The sequence below is a fragment of the Talpa occidentalis genome, unplaced genomic scaffold, assembly GCF_014898055.3.
Source record: "Talpa occidentalis isolate TD23 unplaced genomic scaffold, MPIMG_talOcc4v2.1 talOcc4.17, whole genome shotgun sequence".
NCBI lineage: Eukaryota > Metazoa > Chordata > Mammalia > Eulipotyphla > Talpidae > Talpa > Talpa occidentalis.
In genome coordinates, this window is record NW_023601754.1 from 4258810 (window position 1) to 4282230 (window position 23421).

The 23421-nt window shown below is 39.0% G+C and overlaps 2 protein-coding genes across 14 annotated transcripts in view; one reads left to right on the forward strand and one right to left on the reverse strand.

The window, feature by feature from the left end:
- The window catches only part of RPGRIP1L (RPGRIP1 like), a 91678-nt gene extending 79214 nt beyond the window's left edge, over positions 1 to 12464 (reverse strand). For 5 of the 11 annotated variants that reach the window (XR_008552377.1, XM_054696874.1, XM_054696872.1 and 2 more), the window contains exons 1-7: positions 12101 to 12305; positions 11849 to 12007; positions 10669 to 10777; positions 9639 to 9730; positions 8026 to 8170; positions 4663 to 4961; positions 1189 to 1291 (exon numbers count right to left, since the gene is read on the reverse strand). Coding sequence is in view for 10 of the 11 variants with exons in the window: in XM_054696874.1 (XP_054552849.1) it covers positions 1189 to 1291; positions 4663 to 4961; positions 8026 to 8170; positions 9639 to 9723 (632 nt within the window). In the remaining variant the exon portion in view is untranslated. Of the gene's footprint in view, positions 1 to 1188; positions 1292 to 4662; positions 4962 to 8025; positions 8171 to 9638; positions 9731 to 10668; positions 10778 to 11848; positions 12008 to 12100; positions 12306 to 12408 lie in introns of those variants that run through there. The other 6 variants (XM_054696875.1, XM_054696873.1, XM_037515796.2 and 3 more) reach the window with 4 other exon arrangements.
- Positions 12465 to 12582: 118 nt separating this feature from the next.
- FTO (FTO alpha-ketoglutarate dependent dioxygenase) overlaps positions 12583 to 23421 on the forward strand; it is a 331157-nt gene continuing 320318 nt past the window's right edge. For 2 of the 3 annotated variants that reach the window (XM_037515801.2, XM_037515803.2), the window contains exon 1: positions 12618 to 12817. In XM_037515801.2, coding sequence (XP_037371698.2) covers positions 12773 to 12817 — 45 coding nt within the window. In that variant the 5' untranslated portion in view covers positions 12618 to 12772. Of the gene's footprint in view, positions 12818 to 23421 lie in introns of all 3 variants that reach the window. The other variant, XM_054696876.1, reaches the window with a different exon arrangement.

Genomic DNA, 23421 nt, shown 5'->3' on the forward strand with positions numbered 1-23421 from the left:
TAAACATTTTAGTTTAAGTGCCTCTTCACTTAGAGAAACAACAGATTAATGTGATGATTTGGAAGTAGATGTGGGCAAATTCAAGATACTGCTTTTCATAAGATAATGTCCTAGGCAAAATACTAGACTTTGGCTCAATCAAATTATTTATTGATCACCGTTAGGTACTCCATGATCTGATCCCCTTTCAGATAACTTTTATGGCTTGGCTCTTTCACGCGCACGTCTGCATATATGCCATCCAATGAACACTTGAAAGAGAGCTGGCAGCAAATGGACAAGCCACACCGGCATCATTTCTGGACACATATGTACCTGTCACGCCTGGCTGTATCCTCGGGCAGGGAGCCTTATAAACTGGTATGAGCCCCGACTTTTCAGTAATTACCAGGTAACAAAATTTGGTCTAGTATTTTAGTTCATTCTCTCACAGGCTAATCATTACTGTAACTGGAATTTAAAATATTCAGAAGAAAAAAAGTTTAAGCCCATATTATTTTTAAGCAACTATCTAAAGTATGACACTCCGTCTTGTGTTTTCTCTTCCTCATTCCGAACTATTACTTTTTGACGATCCAGGTGAAGGCCCGTAGATGAGGTGGAACCTTAGTACATTTGCGTGATTCACAGACACTGAAGCCATGAGGCTTTTATTAACTGAAAAAGTAAGCTAAGTGTGGCAGAAGTAACTTCTGAAACCATAGTATGGTGAAGAATGTGGGGCTGTAGAATCACAGTAAAACAAAATCTAAAATCCATATGTATTTGATAACTCCAAACTTTTAAGCCACTCCCTCCGATTTTTTTTTTAACCACAAAAAGTCTATATAATTCAGGATCTTAAAAAAAATTACCTGTAATTTTTCTGAGGATGAAAATGTTGCCTCTAAAGATTATACTATTCTCAAAAACTGGGCATTATGCCATTCCTTTGGTGGGGGGGCAATTATAATAAAGGGGACTATTCTATAAATCCTTCAGTTGGTGTAGTTGGTTAAATTGGTCATTTTCCTCATTTTACTGAAAACATGTTATATAATATCTGTTCTTACCCCCAAATAACTAGCTATATTTTAGTGAAGCAAATTATTTACACATAAACCAATTTTGTTTAAAATAATGGGAAGGGAAGGATGAAGAAAAAGACATGCTAAGAGTTCTAAAATGACCACGATAAAGAATACTTACAAATTTCTTATTTCTCCTCTGGCTTCTTCCAGTAAACTGTTGCCATATTTTGTAAGCATGGGCTGAAGAGTTTCTGCTACATCTACATCTTGGAATCTAATACCTAAAAATAAATTAATATGATTATAGAAGTGAAGTTAGAATAGAAGGACCCTTGATTTATAAGTATATTCGTAATACAATAAAGTTACTTATTGAGTACCGACAGATATGTGCTCTAAAGAATTAGAAATACACTGCCAGAGGAACTATTAGATATCAGGCGCCAGCAGGCATTAAATAAAAGACAGCAGCAAGTGTTGCCCATTTAACAGATTTTACTACTGAAATCAAATTACCCAGATATAATCTGATAAAGCTCAGATTTAGAACTCCTGAAATAATTTCTGACAAAAGCAAAATCTTTACTTTGGGACTTTACAATATAAACTGAGATATGGAGGAAAAGGTTTTAAAAACTTGAATTCTCTGGAGGGAGGGGGGAATTTTTTAATGTTTAAATAAGTCACTCCTATCCCTAATCTCATATTTTGAAACTTATCTCAGTTGTGTGACTCACAGACACTATGAGTGTATGTACAACAATTGTTTCTTGCACGTTGATTTATTTCACCCCAAGAAGAAAACCCGCATTTACACAGAGGTGATTTGAGAAGGGAACATCAAAAGTATTTCTTTAAATAACACATTTTGCCGTCACTCTTAAGATACCATTTTTCTTATAAAAATAGTTACATGCAACTTTACAAGCCTGGTCTAATACCTTTACTTATGTTAGCTACTTCACATTTACAGAACAATTAAACTATTAGATTTTAGGGTACATAAAAATATAATAGAAAATTTAGATTTTTAAGTGGCCAATAGTCCCGGAAATACAGGTACAGAAAAATTGTTTTTAGAAAAGTTTACTTTTTAAAAATGAGAATTTTAATTAGGATAACAGGACTACTATTTGCTACTTTCAAAACTTTCAACATCTATTTTATTACAATCTAGACTAAAGAACAGAAAAGGCTCTGCCTAAAACATTAAAACAGTTTAACATGTTAAAATTTTTCAATTATATTATTTGGCAATAATATTAATCCTTAAGCTTTGTCTATATAAATCATCAACAAACTGATCATTTCTAGTGGAATTTAAAATATCCTATTTATACTTAAAAATAGATTTGAAACTGTTTAGTGTCATGTGATTTGTCAATGGTTATAGTTTAAAATTGTTCACTTTATAAAAATCTTTGCTCTACTACAGGTTCTTCACAATAAAACTTGTTTCTGCATTATACTGGTCATGCCTTAAGCCAGTACTGCCACCCTTTATCCTGAAAAGTACAACGAGATAAAGATCACTGTATAGCAAGTTGGGGGTAAGACTGCTGTGGCCAGAAAGGGATTGGGATTTTCTTTCAGTCACCCCAATTTGAGGTATTTCTGACATGTTTGGCCTAAGTTCCAGCCTCAAGTATAGAATCTATGAAGATTACTAAGGTACTAATAATGTTAGTAATTGTTAATAATGCTTCAGCTTTACTCAGAAAGAGTGGGAAGGAAAGCATTCACCATTACTTAGTGCTTATGCAGCTTCTACATCTTGGTCTCTGTACCAAACAGTGAAGAAAAATCGGAAGCTATATAGTCGTAGTTTCAAAAGACTCTGCTGATTTTTTTCCCCCACCCTATGGAGAAAATTCTAGCAAACTCATCTACTCATGATTCATAGCACTAGGTTAGTTTGCCACTTTAACCTAAAATTGGGGCACGATTTTTATTTAGTATAAAAAAGTTTGCAGACCTTAGAAATCATCTTGCCCAAAGATAGTCACAGATGACAAAACTGAGGGTAAGAGAGAAGTGACTTTTTTTTTATAACATTTTTATTTTATTTATTTTTTTAGATTTATTTATTTGTTTATACAAGCACTGGGTACAGTCAGAAGCACGGGAGGGTGAGAGGATTCACCAGAGCCAGAGCGGGGAGCAGAGCAGGCAGAAGGACCGAAGTACACTGCTGAGGGGAGCAGCGGGCGGCAGGAGGGGTCTGCGCGCCATGTGGGACCCTCCTCCGGTGGCCGGGGAGCAGCCGGGGATCGAACCAGCGCCGCAGAGGCTGCGGACAGCTTCGCAACCCAGCGCTCAACCGCTGCGCCACCAGGGAGGCCCCAGAAGTGACTTTTTAAAGATGAAATAGATTATTGTGGCACCACCATCTCCTGACCTTTCACGTGATCTGGAGTTATCGCTCCATTTCTCAGCCTGGGAAAACGAGGTTCTGAGAGGTCACATGTTCTCTGCCATGTAAAAAGTTAATTATTGGCAGAATGTACTTTCTGATTTATAATTCATCATGATTGCTTCGGTTACATTCAGAGTCCACTGCCAATCTCACACAGGGAGAAGCAGCCAAGGCCTTTCATGCTGCAGCTGCCTCCTGCCTGAGAAGGCCCTACTGGCTCCAAAGGAAGTGTCTTGGGACCAGATAATGTTAACATTTTGGCTTGGAAAAAAAAAATAGAACAAATTTTTCTCCCTTTCTATTCAATATATGGTGCTTTTTCTTCCTCCATGAATTAAAGCTTTTACAGTTTTTTAGGTGCCTAAAAATTTTGGTTTTTATGTGAAGGATATTTCAAATGAAGGTCATTAGAGCTAAGCTTTCATTTCCTCCCCAGTAGTTGAAATTTTAAAAATGTCACTTAAAATACTTACTGACTTTTCATTTCATTATAAAGTTTACATGTGGCTGGAGACACTTGGGAATTTTTATTAAGAATATTTAGGGTCTTTCTACACTGAGTCTTGTTTCTGAAACTGAATTGCTTTTTAATCTGGTTGGTTTCAGGTGAATCATTTTCAAAAGGAGCATTTTTGGAGATGGAAGAGATTTTTATGTTCATTTGCTTAAACCTTTTTATTTTACACATAAAGAAAACTGAAACTCAGAGACATTAGAAGACTTGCCCAAGATCACCAGCTAGTAAGTCGAGCGTCAAGAAGCCAACTTTCAAAAACCCTGGCTACGTGTTCATTCCCCTGTATGCTGCCTGGACGCAATAAGAACGGTTTAAACAACTTTGTAAATTTTATTAAGGTTCGTTGGACAAAGAACTTAAGTGTGATCATGTAAAAGCAAATCAGCAGTTTTCCCCATTTGCCTGAGTCAATGTGATTCCCATTTTCCATATGGAAAACCAACTCAAATGAAACTCATACTTAGTTTCACATGTCGTTAAGGATGGGCCGGTACATTCCATATTTTTCTAAACAAAATTGAGTTTGATGTCGTCACTCTTCAATCAAATGTTCTTCATGTTAATATTATACGATTTTATAAAAAAGCAAGTAAAAAAAAATCTACCTTCCACTTTCTAAAAACACTTTTGAAAAGCATGAACAAAGCAAAATAAACCTGAGCGTGTATATAACACAGCCTACCAAAAGACTGACATTGCGGATTTAATATAAAGTTTACCTTTTCGGGGGCCTTCCTGCGGGCCCGCATTGTCATTTATTTTTCGCCGCCCCGTGTTAATACGAGACTGTACATAATTGTATGGAGCTTGCCTGTGACCCTGGATCTGAAGCTGTTGTTTGGCTGAAATCAGCCTGTTTTTGAGGGCTTCATTTTGCCTTTCAAGCTCATGAACTTTCTCTTGCAGTTGCTCAATCATTTCTTCCATTTCCAGGTCTCGTCCCAGCCGCTTGGGGCCGCCACCAACCCGCTCATATCTTTTCTTGTCATTAACTAGCCGTATTAACTTGGTGGCCATTCTAGGGAAATAATAAAAAGATGAAAAGGAATGTGAGAAGTCAGCATAAAATGCATTCTGTTGAAAGGAACGTAATCACTGTGAAGACTTCAGTGCAGAACCTGAATAATACATTTCAGGTTTTGATGTGCCTATTACTGCCTGTGAGGAATCCTTTGATGATAATTGAAACCACTGGGCAACAATCTGCTTTATAGCACTGACAAATAACAGTTTCCTAAGGCTTATCATTTAGGGTTAGTAAAGAGAGGACACATATTTACTCCATATGTTCCTCAGATGCAATTTTTAACGCATGACCTTATGTAGGAATGCTGTATGCACTTAAATGTAGTTACAGATTGTGGATGTGGTGGGTTATATCCGCAATCCACAGTGAGTTAAAGCTTTTGAAAAGTGTATTAAGACTGCAGCATTTAGGTGATATATTGTTTTTAGTTTCTCTAGGATAGAGACATACTGCAAATATCAAAACGTTAGCATGCAGAGACATACACATATAAAAGCCCAATGAAAAATTCAAAAGGAACCAACACGCGCGATTAAATGTTGCCGAGTGCTCCAGAAACATACATGTCTGATGGCAGAAAACAATCCGATGGAAAAATATTATTTTAATGCTACCTTTAAATTTTGACATAAATTGTTTTTTTTTTTGACATCTCCCTAGTTTATACCTTTGACTCTTTTAAGTTTTGACAAAAACTGGTTGGACAGAACAAAAGACAGAAAGGGCACATGGGGGTGATGTAATATACACGTACGGAAAACATGCCTGACAGTGAATGGAAAAATCTTGGCAGGACAAGAAAGAAAAGGTGGCTTTGATGAGAGACATAAGTTCAAGACTTTACAAAATTGGTCGCACATCTTCAATAGCTGATTCTAGTTTATAGTGAATCTATTTTTATAAAGACCCAGACAGGAGATTGAAAATAAAAACACACTTCATTTTTCTTTAAATGGGGTTTGCTTTATTTTAGCATGGTTATGGACAGAAGCTTTTACTTAAGAGAACAAAAGTGAAATAAAAAAATCCTTAATAGCTTTGGGATGTCATAGTACAACCTTTTTTTTGCCCTAAGCAGAGTCCTCTGTAAAAGCGGTAGTAATACATGTCTATCTACACTTCTGGCTACTCAGTCTACAGCATGTGGCCCAGGGAGAGCTATGCATAACATAATCAGTTAAGATTGTTTTCTCTTTCCCTTGAGGCACATCCATTAAACATGCTTTATAAGGGATATAGAATAATAAAAACCAAGATCCAAGAGTACCACAAACACCCTAGTAAAATAATCAATGGATTAGTTCCTTTTCCACCTAATCCAGAGAATGATATATCATTGGGAGATCTGGCCAGGTATCAGAGCCCATGAGAGGCACACTCTATCTAGTCCTTGATGAGTTTAGGGTCCTGAGCCTTACCCCAATGGCTTATCCAGTAAATATGGAACCATCTAAATATCCGAATCTTCCGCTACACAGCGACTTTCACCCAGTTAGAGATCACGTTCAGAAGACAGACAGGCCCAGTGATAATATAAAAAAGCAGTCAATATCTAGAGAAAAATAAATGACCCCGATTTTTAAGGCAAGAGAATCACATCAATAGAATGGCTTTAAGTGCCTTGAAGGATGGTCAATCAAATTTTGTTAAGAAACCCAAGATTATATCTGCTTATCTAGCAATAGCAATAATTTTCACTGGTTTATTTGATATTAAGGAATCATAAGTGATCCCTGTGTACTTGATTTATCAAGTCTACATTTATACCCAAGAAAGTACTAGTTACAATACTTAAGATAAATTTAAAAGCAGCTTTACTCATGTATCTAGGGAGTCACTGGCTCACTACCCTCAGATAGGAGGAAAATAAAAATCCAGGAGGCTAACTGGCTTGAATATACACAGACTAGTGGCAGAGAGAGAAGAGAGTCTATGCACAGGACTGGACTCTTGAGGCATTTTCCCATTAAACTGATGACTCATCATTAAGTGGTTTCTATTTTCTGGCTAGGACAAATTACTAATGAGGTCAAGGTTGTGAATTCAATTCTCTCACTGACCAATTAGGTCTACAAAGGAAAAAAAACACTGTACAGTGTGCTCACTAGCCTCACTCCGACAGGTTGGCGTGTGTGTCCCCAGTCAGGGAAGGAATCAGGCAAGTGAGTCACACCTCTTGAGACAAGCCTTCATCGGGACACAAAAACCAACTCAAAGCAAAAGCCCCCACACAGCAGGTCAGTGGGTCACTAAGACAGAGTCCACAGACCAGAAACTGAACTAGAGTCCTCCTCTTTGGGAAAATCCTGGGCAGGAAAATACCCCATCTTCTTTCCTCAAAGGCTGGCTCACCTTTTCATTGAACCTAGAACATGAATCCAAATACAGATCTCTTCACGTTTACAGATGAGAACGTATTTTTGTTTTTCCTGCCACACATTCAGAAGACAGTGTTTCTGAGTAAGAATAGAGGAAAGCGGATCTATCCTCTCCAGAAATCACCCTTGCACAAACTTTTTGCACACAAATCAAAACTAGCAATGTTTCTTCAGACACTGCAGAGACTTTAAAAATAAATATAGATCCCAGTCTAATTCAAGCAATGTTAAATATATTTCAGAGTTTTAAATAATGTTTTCATTAGCAGGCTCCAAATTTTAAGGGAACATGCATTCTAGCAAGTTCGAATGCTAATTACTTTTTCAAACTTTCATTTAAAAATCAAGACATAAAAAACAGATGCTTTGGCATTTGTCTTTTAAACTATAAATATTAAACCAAAAGCTATTTATAGCTCTGACACACTCACGGCACTCTGAGCTATTAGCGCTTTTCTCTCAAACAGCAACTTCAGATATAATAAACACTCATAATATTTTGCTTTACTATTCTAGTTTGTAAGATTTTCCATTTCTAAAAATTGTATTTATTTACAACCTGCCTTGTCCAAAAAGGAAAAGATTCAAGGTGGTGTTTTCAATTAAGTTTATAAAAAAGCATATCCTTCAAACTTTACAGAGTTAGAAAAAAAAAGCTAAAAGCTTTTTATCATAACCTTTTAATTTTATCCTCTTGCTTGCGGGCATGCTGCTTAAGCAAAATGTTCTCATCGTGCAAACGCAAAAATCTGTCTTCCAGTTCCTCTCGACTGATACGCGACACGGCCTGGAGAGACTTCATTGTCCGAGTTGCTGAAGTTTCTGCAAAAGTGGCGAGGTAATGAAGAGTAGGATTACTTAATACAGTCTCTAAAAATCACTGCTTATCAATAGAATCTCCGATGTACTCATCTCAGATATTTTTCCTGAGACCTTCAAATAATAGTGCTTTAAAAAAATGCTACAGCACTGCTCACTCAACTGATTGGAGGTGAGAAGAAAAAATCCTTGCTATTAATACTTTATATGCAATAATAAAGATTTGGACAGTAGTACCATTAAAAAAATGTTTCCAAATAACCACGCTTTATGAATGTAAGGTCGAACGCTGATTTAATAGTTTTCAGTTTATATGCTGAATGTGAAAAAGTACAAGGCTATCTGAAAGTATTACTTTTTTTACAAAGCAAAATTTCTAACAATAATTTGAATTCCATACCAACTACTTAAAGTTGGCATTTTTCTACATTACTGTTAAGTACAGATTTTCAAAAATATTACCAAAGAAGCAAAAAGCAAAGGGACAAACATAAAAGTCCTACGATGGATGACTGAGGGCAAGAAGTGAATTTAGGAAATCAAAACCAATAAATAGCTTTGCACACTAAAAGTTTCTGTGTATTTTGAATACTTGATACTCCCCCAAAGATACAGCAAAGCTTAGACATAGTATTTTACTATTAAATACTATTTACATGCATTCAACCAAAGTTGAATAGTCAAATTTTATCCGTTCCAATGAACAATATATTGATGGCTTTTTTGTGGGCATTCAAGGCGGCCACTTGCCCTGTTCTGGTTAACAGGTGTAGGAAGATGCCTGCGTGGAGTATTTTTGTATCACGGTCTTCTCAATGACAAGTACAGCGGCCTGAGAGCACGGCTGACACAGCAAGCTGTACACAAACAAAACCAGTCCTATACTCTGAATCGTTTTATAAAGCAGTCCTTTTCTTTCTCAATGTGAAAATACTAAAATAGTTTTAACTAAAGAGTAGTTCTCTAGCAATCACTACGTCATAAAAGGACAGAGAAAATCTTTATATTAATTTGATAAAATAAAATCACTATCACTTGTATAAACAAGCCATTTTGAGATATTTCACTTGAAAGGAAAACATTCTTAAATATGGCATTCCTCCCACATAAAATTTAAACATAAAGAAAACATTTTAATGGTGAATGTGATTTAAACCAGGCAATTCAGTTTGGAGGTTTGATACTATCTGTGTAGCTTCTACTGAAGTATGGAATTTCATAAGATGATTTATAACAAATCTTTATCAGAACAGAGGGAGATTTTACATTTTCTATGAGCTGTTGATAATGGATGCATGCAGTAAAATACCACATGTTTTTCTAAACTCTCAATCTTGTTTAGTCCAATCAAAAGCTATAGAGTTACTGAAATGGCTTGGTTTGTAATAAGAATATCAGAAATACTTTAAATTGAAAGTAAAGACGTTACTGATCAAAGTTCATAACAGTAATAAACAACAGCTGGCCCTACCTTGTAACCCTCCCATCCCAAAGAGGGTTAGACCCGTATCTTTCACAGGCAGGTCTCCTGCAGTCTCATCAGTTGGAGTAGACATGGCCTATCTGTGGAGAAAAGAAAATTCAAATAAAATCTTTCCAAGTTATTACATAAACTATGCAATGGACTGAACCAAATAAAACGAATATGGCACTAGAACTTTAATGGACATCTTATTGCCCACATGTGCAGCTTGAAAAAGATGAAAGCGTCTATCCTAAAAGTAATACTACATTCAATCATGGACACTGTGCTCCTTTCAACAGTGTATTTCCTATAGTTTGCTCGGGAAATGAGGTAAGATTATCATTCTTCCTTTTTTCTTCTTCCTAATCCTCTGATGTGAAAATGATTTCCCCAAATTTAAGAAACACCTTTCTCTGACCCCCAAAGAAAGCAGGTATCATGCAAAAAGCTCAAGTCGGGAACTTGATTCCAATGGTGATTTTATTATTTACTAGGTGGTCAAGTCACTTTATCTCACTGAGTTTCAGTTTCTTAGTTTGAAAAATGGAGAAAATAACATTTCTCTCACGGAAGGGATACCAGTGAAAAGCTTTTAGCTCATTTGTCTTGATGTAAATGTTATTTGAATAATTTTAGCTGGAAGCATAAATGAATTGATTGTGCCAAGTTCTGAGAAAGAAATTTCATAAATTTACAACAGGGTTGTGCGTGTCCTGTCTTTGTTGCCACGTGGCTTAGGTCTCAGGGGTTCTGACCTCACCATCTCTCTAGCTAATTCTGGCATTTATACAGGTTCTGTTCTTTATAGAGATGCACCACTTAATTTTGTATGCAAATGTGAGAGATTCATGCAAAGTCTAATACACATATACATATAAATACATATATATGTATGTATTTTTTTCTTTTCCATTTCTGTCAACCAGAACACCAAAAAATCCCAATGAGATCTCTAAGGTGGAGGTTCTCAATCTCTACAGTGTTGGTGCTAGAATGTAAAATCCAAGAGAGTAGGCAATTCATTTGTCTTATTTACCTCTGTATTCTGACAGGCTGGCACAACGCATGGCACATAGTAGGCATCACTAAACAGCTGCTGAATGAACGAATGGAGTCCACGGGGTTTCAGGGTCTGTGGACCTACCCTGCGTAGGTATAAATGAGTATCTTTTAGGGAGAGGGTTCTGAACCTTTATTATTAACTCCTAAAGGTTGAGAACCACTGCATTTTGCTGTGACATAAGCAGCTAACAGACTTATGCCTGGGAGATCACCATCTAACTCTTGGAAACACTGCTGCAGAAAAGGTCAACTTAGGACCCGAATTAACAAGAAATTTAAACACAAGCTACTTATGAAAATAACTTTTCCATATAGCGTTATGGTAGCTTTTATAACAATGATGATGATGGTGTTAACTAATGCTTACAAAAATGCCAGGCACTCTTGGGAGTGTTCTGTTTATATGAACTAATCAAACATCACACCACCTCCTTGTGAGGTTGTTAATCAAATGATTCCCACTTTACAAATGAAAACCAGACAAATATTCTGTAATGTGCCCAGAGTCACACAACTCAAAGCAGTTTGGTCCCATTTTTGATTGTTGTAATTGGGAAGAGGGGGTGCTACTGGCATCTGCGGGCCCGAGATGATGCTAAATATCCTACGGTACACAGGAACCACGGCAAAGAGTTCACTGACCCCCAAATGTTGACAGCGAGAAGGTGGAGAGGCCTCTGTGTAGCACAGTGATGCTTCCCCAACACCATCTCCTGCTGTCTCTCCTGGCTCACTCCATTCTACTCCTATTCAAGTCCTTGCTACCCTCCTCCACTGCAGGCCTCTGCACTAACTGGCTCATTCTTCAAGGCTCCATGCCTCTCCTTAGAGAGACCCTCCCTGTCCACCCCGTGTTAAGAGCGTTCTTCCTCCCAATGTCATCAGTTCTTTTATAGCAAACATCTCTGCCCCCAATTACCTTACTCGTTACCTAGTCTGTCTTTGTTGGTGAAGTTTAAGCACCTTGAGGCCAGCCTGGTCTCATGCACAGCCCACTGAAGGCCCTGCACTAACTGGCTCCTCATTCTTCAGGGCTCCATGCCTCTCCTCAGAGAGACCCTCCCTGTCCACCCCGTGTTAAGAGTGCTCTTCCTCCCAATGTCATCACTTCTTTTATAGCAACCATCTCTGCCTACAATCACCTTATTCATTACCTAGCCCGGCTTTGTTCGTGAAGTTTAAGCATCTGAGGCCAGCCTGGTCTCAGGCACAGCTGATCTAGAACAGGGCCTGGCACTTCATGAATAAAAAATTGGCACTTGGTCCTGAGACTAAAATGGTGAGCAGAGTCCCCTGTGTGGCGCTGACAGGCTCTGGGGAAACCAGACGACAAACAAATAATCACAAACACGCACACAACAGGCCGCTCAGGGGATTGAGGGGACGCCCACCCCCCAGCTCCTGACCCAGGGCAACCAGTGTCCATGTGACCTTCCCTCTGCAGAAGGACCTGGGTGGGGCCGGCAGTGAACATGACCCCTCCTCCGCGAGGCTCGGGGGCTGGGACTACAATTTCGACCCGGTCCAGGGCGCGAGGCTCATGGGCGGGTTCTGGTTCAGGCCCGAGGAGGCGGCGGGGTCTCGTGCAGGGCGCTCTTCACGCGAGCGGAACTCCAGGGCCTCCTCCCGGCCGCCGTGCGGGCCCCAGGCCCCGGCCCCGCCGCGGGAGCGGGTCGGCCGCCTCCATCCCGCGCTCCTCCCGCACAGTACTCACCGCCACGCTCGCCCCGCCGCTAGCTACCGTTGCTATGGCGCCGACGGCCCAGAGGAGCACGGGAAAAACATGGCGCGCCCCATCGCCTCCTGGGAAATGTAGTTCTCCCCGGGCACCCGCCCGCCGGCGCGCGGCGCAGCGGACTACGCTCAACCAGCTGTCGGACCTGGGAAATCCTCGGGCGCTAGACCCCGCGGCGCGCCCGGCTGTCGTCGCTGTGCATCCTGGGAGTGGTAGTTCCCGAGGCTCGCTGAGAGAATGGCTCCCGGCGGGAGCGGGCCGCCCGGGGAACTACAAGCAGGAGGCGGGGCCCGGGACGAGGGTCTACGCGGCCAGCAGAGGCGAAGGCGGCTGGAACAGCAGCATGAAGCGGACCCCGACCGCCGAGGAAAGGGAGCGCGAAGCCAAGGTACGTCGGGCTCTCTGGAGTCTGGGGTCTCTCGCGCGCTGGCGCCGAGGGCCAGGGAACAGGAGGGCTTGGCTTGATCGCCAGCGGACACCCCGGTTTCAGCCAGGGGGTGACAGGCCTCGTCTGCAGGGCTTCGGGGTTCCACCTTCGTGCTGCTCAGGTTGCAGGCCTAGCCCTGTTTTGGGGCGCTTGTTTCAGTGGCCGGCTGTGGTGGTCTGTAGCTCCTGCACAGAGGCTGTGAAGGCTCAACTGCAATCACCCCATTTACCTACCACATTTGAGGTTCAGCCCAGCTGATTTCTATTCCATGGGATGACAGTGATAATAATAATAGCAGCAGCGAGTTTTTTAAGCGATTGTTGCGTGTCAAGCTCTGTGTTCATGATATTCATGTTGTTTCATATTCTTATCACAGCAGATTGCAAGATAGATATTATACAAATGGAGTATCAACAGTCCTGTTTTACGGATGAAGAATTGAGGCTCGGAAGAATTGAATGTTGTCGTTTTTGTCATTCCCCAAATCAAGTCCTATTGATTTGTTAAGTATATTGATAGTCTGGCCACTTGTTTCCGTTGCCACTACCCTAGATCTTGTTCTCATGATCTCTTTAATGGCCTGTTGGAATATTCTCTTTCTTGGTCTACGCTCACTCTACATCCTAACACTCCTTTGTCTCCTTTCACTTCTCCCACATAACCAGTCTCTTCTTCAAAATGGATGGTGAGTGGTCTTTTCAAAAAATGTCGATCTGATCATCATGTCCTTTTCTTTGCTCTCTGCTCTGTCAATCACCTATTGAAAAATCTTCCATGGCTTTCTGTTGCTCTTGAGATAAAGACAAAACTTCTCATGGCCTACTCTGCAGGCCTGTCTCACCCTGCTTGCGTCCATGGCCTCATTGGACATGATACTCCTGTTCTGTGCCCATCGGCCACGTTGGCCTTCTTAAAAGAACCTCTTTTCTGTGCCTTATCTGGTGAGAGAGCCTTTGCCCATTGTTTGTTCCCTACTCTATGTAGGCAAATATTGGAAGTGAGGGCCAATTTTAAATAAAAGAGACACAGTTCTTGCTCTCATAGAGTCCTACAAGTAGGTTTGTCTTAGGGTTGCTATCCTTTTGGATTTGCAATATAAAATATGTTCTTTAATTACTTAAATTTTAGGAAAATTTCATGAGACATCTCAAGTTTCCATCCTTAAGTGTGCAATGATATGGGTGATATACTACAGATAGATAGATTCAAAGGGGGAGAATCCATCTGTACCATCTGTATTTGTGTACAACAGTGCAAAGAAACAAATAAATGGTTGTGTTCACTAACAACCTTTAAAGATACTCATTTATTCTTTAACGTTTATTTTACACCTGTTATTTGCCAGGCACTGGGATTATGATTTTGGCTAAAGTAGAATTCCTGCACCATATGAACTTTCATGCTATTGAAACTATAACCATATTCACTTTTTGGCTTTTATTGAAATATGCTACTATGAACATTCGTGTTCTAGTGTTTATATGGATGTATGTTTTCACTTCTCTTGAGTAGATAGCTAGGTTTGGAATTGCTTGGCATCTGGTAAATCTCTGTTTAAACTGCCATAGGGATTGTTTTGATCTCTATATTTATTTCCTCCTGAAATGCAGATGTTGAAATCTTACTCTCCAGAGTGATGGCAGGAGATAGGGTAGAGCCCTGATGAATGGGATTAGTGCTCCATAAAAAAGGCCTAAGAGAGTTCCCTCACCTCTTCTGCCATGTGAGGATACTAGAAGTTGGGAGTCTGTAACACACAAGAGGGTTCTCACCAGAACCCAGATCTTGCACTTCTGGCCTTTGGAACTGTGAGGAATGAATTTCTGCTGTTGATAAGCCTCCCAGTCTCTCTGTATAGTATCTTATCATAGCAGTCCTACCAAACTCAGACTCATTTTCCAATATGGGAAACCAAAGTGGTCCAGTTTCTTTACATAATTGTCATCACTTGTTATCATCTATCTTTTATTGTAGCCATCCCAATAAAGGGGTTTTTCATGGTTTTTGATTTTTCATTTCCATAATGTCTAGTGAGGCTCAGCTTTTTATGCATTTATTGACATATAAATTTTTTTTGATCAAGTGTCTTCATATTTTTTTGCCCATTTCTTGGGGGGGCTTTTTGTGTTCTTATTGTTATGAGTTCTTTATGTATGGTAGATACAAGTCCTTTGTCAGCACTACATATTTTGAACACTGTCCAATTTTTGTGGTTTACTTAATGGTTTCTTGAAGAGCAAAAGTATTTAATTTTGATAAAGGTCAATTCATCAGTTCTTTTTATGATTCATATTTTGGTAGTCTTATCTATGAAATCTTATCTGAAAGTCACAAAGATTTTATGGTTTACCTTTTAGATTAAACTTTACCATCCCCCTAATGGCTTTTCTTTTCTCTTTGAAATAACATATTTTTTTCTTGTGATGGTTTATACTATAGGCTTTTTACTGTTTCTAAGTCTGGAGGGTAAATAAAAAGTTGGATTAAATATCATCTAGCTTTTCATGATAAAACTTATTTAATTTGTGTTAAAGCATAAGACCACCAAAGTACATGAATGCATTTAAAAATGATTTTTTCTTGTAAGGCTTACAGTGGAATAGTCCAGAGTGATACTTGATATCTTGAGTTAGAACCAGGGTCTCTACAATTTACTGCTGTTGGAATGGAGGGTTGCCACCTCATGCCTCAGTTTCCCCAACCAGAAGATGATTTCAAGAATAACTGTTTCTGTGGGTTGCCGGGAGGGTACAGTGTGACCTGGTTTGGCCACTGTGCCAGGTGGAGAGGGTATGGCCTTGAGTTGGGTTGCCTAAAGGGCCCTCTGCTGACTCAGGGCTTCCCATACCATTGTTTTTTTTTTTAAGATGGTATTTTATTACTTTAAGATGATTTAAAATTTACAGAAGAGCTGCAGGTGTAGAAAAGAAGCTCTCACAGACCTCTTATTCAGATTCCCAAGTTGTTAACATTTTGCCACTTCTGCTTCCTAGCATGCTTTCTCTCTCTCTATACTCACACATGTGAGCCATCTTCTTAAATGAATCATTGCAAAGTGGGAAAAATCAGTCCTCTATATCCCCAAATACTTCAGCATGTATTTTCTGAGAACAGTGACACTCTTAAATAGAAGTATAGCTCCTGTCAATTTCAGAAGAACCAACATTGATATGATGCTATTCTTTAATCCAAGTTCATATTTAAATTGTCTACATTTTTCCAGTATTTCCTTTTATAGCATTTATCTCCTTTTCCAGGGCCCTAGGAAGGATCACCCATACCTGGAATTGTCATATCTCTGCTTTCTTTTAATCTACTTTACTTTGGTTCATCCTTTTTTTTTTGTCTTTCAATATATTGATATCTGAGATGAGTAAAGGCTGTTGGTTTTGTAGATTGCTCCTGTATTCTACCTTCTCTCAATTTTCCTTAGGATTAGATTCAGATTATGCGTTTTTGGGGTGTGTGTGTTTGTGTGTGTATATATATATATATATATATATATATTTTTTTTTTTTTTTTTTACATAGAAGAACTGGAGTGTAGGCCAGAGGTGTGGGGGTGAGAGGATTCACCAGAGAGAGTAGGGAGCAGAGCAGGTGAATCTTCTGAAACACACTACTGAGGGGAGCAACGGGCGAGATAGGAGAGGTCTGCTGTGCCCTCTGTGGGTCACCTCCTTGACCAGGGATCCAGCTCAGTCCTTCATGGTGATAACGCTGAGACCTAACCCCTAAGCCATTTGGTGTGCATATTTTTGTGCAAAAATCAGAACTACCGGAGAGCACAGAATTACAACTCTCATATCCATCTTGCCCTTAGGTATGTTGTCTTTTACTTGACTGTTTTGAAAGTTTCTGAAATATTTTCTAATACTTAAAAGTTGAGAAGTTTCACATAAAGATCTAGCTGTCTGCCTTCTGAAAAATGAAACTGGCAACAGTGAACACTCATTGCATTAAGAAGAGCTGAGCAGCGGATGCCCCTTTAGATGGGGAATGTACTTTGCATTTTGCCACAGTCCAGCTTTGCTCACTTTGTTACAATATAGTATAGAGAATGGGACTTTAGAGGCTGACTGCTGTCACTCATTTGGGCAAGCAATTTTGTGCCTTGGAGCCTCAGTTTCCTTGTCTGTAAAATGTGAGTGACATGCTCGTGGTGAGGATTAAGTAAGATGTATGTAAAGGACTGAGAATGTGCCTGGCACACAGTAAAAATATATATTATTCTCACAGTCATTTCATCATCTTCGGAATCACCACTTGTGTGACCTTAGTAGATAGCTAGCTTATATTGAGGACATTTATTCTGTAACTTATGATGCGTGTTCCACTAAGTTCCAAAAGGTACTCAGTTATGTTCCACCTTTGAGAGAATGGAGAAAATAGTTACTAAAACTATTTTCTGTGTTCTGTGACTTAAATGAGGAACATCGTTAAGTACCAAGTAGCAACTTAGTGCTGGTGCCACATGGGTGAACCTCGCAGATTTGTTCCCATGGAAATGGCTGCCTTTCTATGGAAGGTAAATAACTAAGTCAGTCCCAACAGTGGAGTGATGAGTTTTTTACCCCCTAGGAACAGGGTACAGTGGCGAAGAGGATCTATTAGGGCCTGGAAGTCATGGAAAACTATTTAAGACTAGGGAGTGTGGAATTTCTTGCTAAGATCTATTTAAGAATGTTTCCTTATGAGACACTGGGGACTTCTTTAGAGGTTGTTCAGAAATACTAGAACTGTTCTTTAGTTATGCAACAAAAAGGTGTGGAATTCCAAGTTAGCTTCAAAGATTCTTATACTGTTTTTTTATATATATACTACATCATTGTTCATTTTTGTGCAATGTATGCTTGTATGTTTTCTCCTCTCAGATGTATTCACCATAAAATTATACTGGTTTGGCAACCCAAGTGCCCCAAAATAGATGACTGGATCAAGAAGATGTGCTACATATACACAATGGAATATTACTCAGTAATCAAAAAAGATAAACTCATGGCATTTGCAGCAACCTGGATGGAGCTAGAAAGGATTATGTTCAGTGAAATAAGTCAGAAGGAAAAAGAAAAATATTGGATGATTTCACTTATAGGAGGAATATAGGGGAACCAAATAAGGCATTAATGAAAAATTAATAACAATAAAAAATAATAAAACAAAACAAAAATAAACAGACAACTATAAATCAGAGACATTCTTTAGGGGAGGGGAAGGGAGAGGGATCAGAGGGAGGGAGGAAGGAGCACAGGGGACTGAGGTGATGGTGCAGGGAGATTTGGTGGTGGGAATTCCATGGGGACTACACCTGAGAAAAGAAAGCAAACATTGTTTAAAAAAATGAAAAAAGCTGTAAAATATAAATAAATAAATAAATGAATGAATGATTATATTGGTTTTGGGTGAGATGATGTTATAAAAAGAATATTGAAGATAGAAATAGTTAATGTTTATTACGGAAAGGGTTCTAGAATAGGAATAAAATAACTTTAACGTTTATTTCTGTCACTGACAGAATATGTCCAGAATAAATAAACTTGCTGTTTCATATGAAAATTATTTAAAAAGTCACCTATTTTGGTGACAGTTTTCATTTGACAAGGTTTAATGAGTTGTAAAAAGAACTGAAAAGTAAATTTGTTATTCATGTGCGTCTTCTTCCCACTGTCTCTTTTTACCTCACCTGATTTTATTTATTATAGGTTGGCATTTCACTGAGATTCCGAGAATGTTCTTTTGCTTCTTGCCTACACTGTGAGCTGCCCTAGATTATTCCACCAATTTATCTGACACTAATTTAGGAAACTAAATGTAGGACATTTTTGGGGATGGTCCAAAGAGGAGGCAACTTAACACATTAAAATTTTGCCTTGGCAGATTCTACTCTTTGCTTCATTTATTTATCTATTTTAATTGAAGCACCGTTGGTTCTTGTTAGTGTTTTGGAAGCAGAAGATTTTCCCATTCAGGTGTCGTCACCGTAATGCATGCGCCAGCAAAGCACCCACAGTTCTCTCTCTACCTGGATACACCCCTTTGGAGTCCTCCATTCTATGGTCAATTTCCAAGGACTGGTTTTAAAGTTTGCCTTTGACCTTCTGTTCTTTTTTTCCCCAATATTCTGCATAGAATCGACACCATCTGATATTTATCTTTTTTCTGACTTATTTCACTTAGCATACTCCCTTCCAGCTCCATCCATATTGCTGCAAATGGCACCAATTTATCTTTTTCATGCACAAAGGCGTATTCCAAGTGTATGAACACCATGTCTTCTTGATCTACTCTGCTTTTTCCCCTCCAAAGTCTACCTTTACCTCTCTTCCAGTATGTAGGTCAACTAATTACTGTTTAGGAGTTTTGATTGTCCTCTCTAGATAGAAGAAACATTGGGTTAATTAGTCATAGTTCCCAAACTACTGAAGATACTTATTTATAGTGAAATAATCATTGTTGTCAATTCAAAGTTTAATAAAAGAGAAAGGGAATTAACTGGTGAAGTCATAGAGTAGAAGCAAATTCTTGTAACTTTCTATTATATCCAGGGCTGTTTCTTAACCATCTTAGTGTTGATCTTGAAAATTAAATTTGCCACTTGAAAAAAGTCTTAGACACTTTTAAACAACCATTACCTTATTGGAGACAGCATTGGAATCTAATCAGACTTTCATTTTTCCTCTGTACCTTGTGGGATATCTTGCACGTAGAAGGCATTTATGAGTATCTGTCAAAGAAAGAGTGAATGATTAAGAGTGCCCAGCACCTGATACATGTTACATGTGACCCCTTAATAATTACCGTGTTAGCTCCCTGGCTGCGGAATGGATTTATTGAGGCCAAGTTCAACATTACAGGTTTTGACATTTAGACTGTCTGTCAAGGAAGTAGAGACCACATCTTTTTAGCTTGTTGTTCACCATTCTATCTTTAGCACTTAACATTGTGCTAGATGTAGTAAATATTCCATATATAGTCATCAAATGAATGAATGAACTCCTAAGACCACCTGTTCCTTAATATGTCATCAGACTTTCTGCTAGTGAAAGATGGAACCAGAACCTGAAAGAAATCATGAACGTTGGCTAAATATTTTATCGATTTTAAATTAATCTACATACCACTAGAGGTATATTAATTTTGAGAAAGCAGATCCTAATCTTTAAGGTGTGCTGTGACAACTGTCCACCCGTGTTTTCTAGTGTCCTCTTCCTGGTTCAAAATGCTAGTTTATCTCCTAGGGTTAGTGTTGATCTTGAAAATTAAATTTGCCACTTGAAAAAAGTCTTAGACGCTTTTAAACAACCATTAGCTTATTGGAGACAGCATTGGACTCTAATCAGACTTTCATTTTTCCTCTGTACCTTGTGGGATATCTTGCACGTAGAAGGCATTTATGAGTATCTGTATTTTGTAGTTGTTAGTTTATTATGATAGTTTTCAGTTTATTATGATTTCGTGGTAACGTTACACTTAAAGAGTGATTTTCTAACTTCTAGGAGAAAAGATTTTGTAGTTGAGATGAAACCTTGGCAACTTAAAAAAAAAAAAAACACAGTTGAAAGGTGGTGGATTTTAGAGTTCTGCTGAGCTCATTCACTTAACCTGTTATAAACAGGTTTTGTATTATTTTACAAGATTGTGGCACTGGTTGATTTCCCATGATAAGCTGGGAGTAGTCTTGGGACGATTGGCTTGGTCAGGATTTGCTCCAGAGATTTGCATCGGTAGAAACAAATGTCGCAAAACATTTGTCCCTGGCAATACATTTCTCTGCAACACCAGCACATGCTAGAAAGCTGAGCTGTGAATAAGTACTATACTTTTGCTTTTCTTTCTTTCTCTCTCTCTTTTTTTTAATGCCACAAACATCTGTCCTGCTGGCATGCCTGTCCTTTATTTGTTCTGTAGTTTTGGAAATGACTTACTTGCAAAGTGACCGTGTCTTCCTTTATATTGAAGAACTGCCACATGGCTGCGTGGCACTTGAGACTTTCCAGCTGGTTGAAACCAAGTAGAAAACTCAGTTTGCAGACCAAATTAAGTGGCATCTGCTCTTCGGAGGAGAGTTTCTGTAACTGTTTGTGATCAGAAAATTCGGAGCTCAGGTTTCTGCATTAGCCTTAAGCCTGCCCTTTTGCTACCTTCATTTAGTGACTGGATCATTGAAGGCTGAGCCTCCAGGCTAGCTTTTCTCCAATAATATAAAACGGGCTGATGTCACAACCTAACCTCACTGCTGAATTGGGCATGATTAAAGTCTTCGAGGCTGCATTACTAAGGATTTTACCTTTCTATGGATAGCAGTCCCTTATTTCACCGTTTTCCTGTCTGCCATTTTCTGAAAACGGAGATGGAAAATTTGGCCGATGAATTTTTTTCCTCTCCTGTCCGCCCGAGTGCTCAGCTTTCTTGACTTGAGACTAACCCTGAGCAAATGAATGCATGCTTTCCACTTTCTGTGGACTCTCGCCTGTTGTCACGTCAATCTTGTTATTTAGGTAAATAGTGGGCAATTTTTCGCCGAATCAGCAGCCAATATGCTGTGAGCAATTTTTGTTTTAGTCACATTATTGGCTGGTAACACTATTAAGGAGACAATAATTGGGAAATCGTAGTCATTGTTCTCGTGAAACATGATCCTGGCACTGGAGCCAGCTAGACAGCCACTTGCAGATGCACGCTGAAAGGGGAGGGAAGGATGAGTGGCCAGTGAGCCCAGCTTTTAAATTCATCAGACCCCTGCTGCTTAAATTGCCCCAGCTGTTAACGCTGGCACCATTACAGTAATGGACTCAGCAAATGAAGGAGAACGGGACACGCACACTTTATTACCAGAGGGGCAATTTTCTCTTCATCTGTAATAGCAGCGGTGCCTCGTATTGATCAGACCATCAAGATACTAATCCTCTGTAAAATTACTTGTTATAACTGAAAATGTGTTAATCCAAATCAGTCTGTGTCCTGACTGTCTACTTACTATTGAATACAGACTATTAGATGGTTTATTTTTCATGATTTAAAGCCTTTGCCCTGAAAATGGTTGGCGTTCCCCTCGCAACACTGAGTGCTTAATCTTAGCTATAGCCCAGGGTTGTCTTTTTGTTTTAAACAGAACATCACCCACTTAATTAAGGAGTGAGTGTCTGTCTTGCTGTCTGAGCTATGCTGGTGTTTTATGTGCCTCTGGATTTATTAAGCATCTTGTTTTACATTCAGTCTGCGGTTTGTGCTGTAAATAAAAATGGGCCCCTCTTGCACACATTAGAAATTTGCAGGTAGCAAATGTCAATAAGTACCAGAAATGTAAGGTCCTTTGATTTATAGTCAAGCGCCAGGTTGTGCTTTGTTGATTGCACCCATAGGCGGGATGCAGGCTGGTGTCTCGTGTGTAGCAGATGCGTTTTTGCATCGTTGTCTAAGAAAGTTTATGTTTATTTCTGCATCCTTGGTTCGTAGATTGCTTTTTAGACAATGAGGCATCTCTGCTCACCTCTTGTGTCCTGTGAGAAATGACTCCAACTAGACATTATAAGGAGACCTGTTAAAAACTGCGTTCTCTCTCCTTTAGTATTTAGAGTTTTAGGAATTATTCCTTAGGATTTCCATTTTTTATTATACTCTCCATAACGTTATATGTTTATTTGTACGCAAACCAAGACACTCTCTTAACAACATATTTATTTATTCTGATATATTGTCATTGCTCAAAGCATTTGTGTGGCATTCTCTGCAGAGTTCATTCAGAAATACCTAATTACTTCTCTTGGTGTGCCAGGAATTGTATTAGGGGCCGGAGAGTCGATAATGAATAAGATATAATCTTTGCCGCTGAGGAACCCCAGTTTACTGGGGAGATAGGCATGTGAGCAAATAATTAACAATAATGCAGTATTGTAAATTCTAGCATTGAGTTGTGGCTGTAGTTCCTGGGAGCAGACTCCAGTTATGGGTACAATAGTAAAATCAGCCTCATTGATTTTTCTTGCTGTGTTCCAAAAGCAGAACTGTGCAGTTTAATCCCACGTTAAGACTGGATTCTGAATGAGTCCTCGCTGTTTGAAAGAAAAGGGAATCTTACCTACCATCCCCTGGGGACTGTCAAAGGAAGTATTCCCAAAATTTGACCCGTCACCTCATCGTTGGATGTAGAGATTCCCATGGAAAGTACTTAATAGGACGTAGTGGCTATTTGATGGTTTATGTTGTGGCATTTGTGTTATCAATAAGTCTTGTTGCTTTAGGATATAGTTTATCGGGAAAGCTAACAGCCTTTTTGTAGGTAGAGCATAGATTCTCATCTCCTAATCTCCTTGAGCCTCAATCTTCATCTGTAATATGGGGACAATAATAGTTTCGAGAAATAATTGATTTAATATATGTAATGCATTTAGAATAGTGATGGGCATATTTAAGTGCCCTATGGGTTAACCCTTGTTATTACCAAGGATGTGACTGTAGGTAATGAAGTTGGTTTTTATATGTCGCTTAAGAGAATTTTGTAATTGTATGGCATATAAATGGTGAAACACTTCTTATTTAAAATATTATCTTTCCTGATTAGTATGT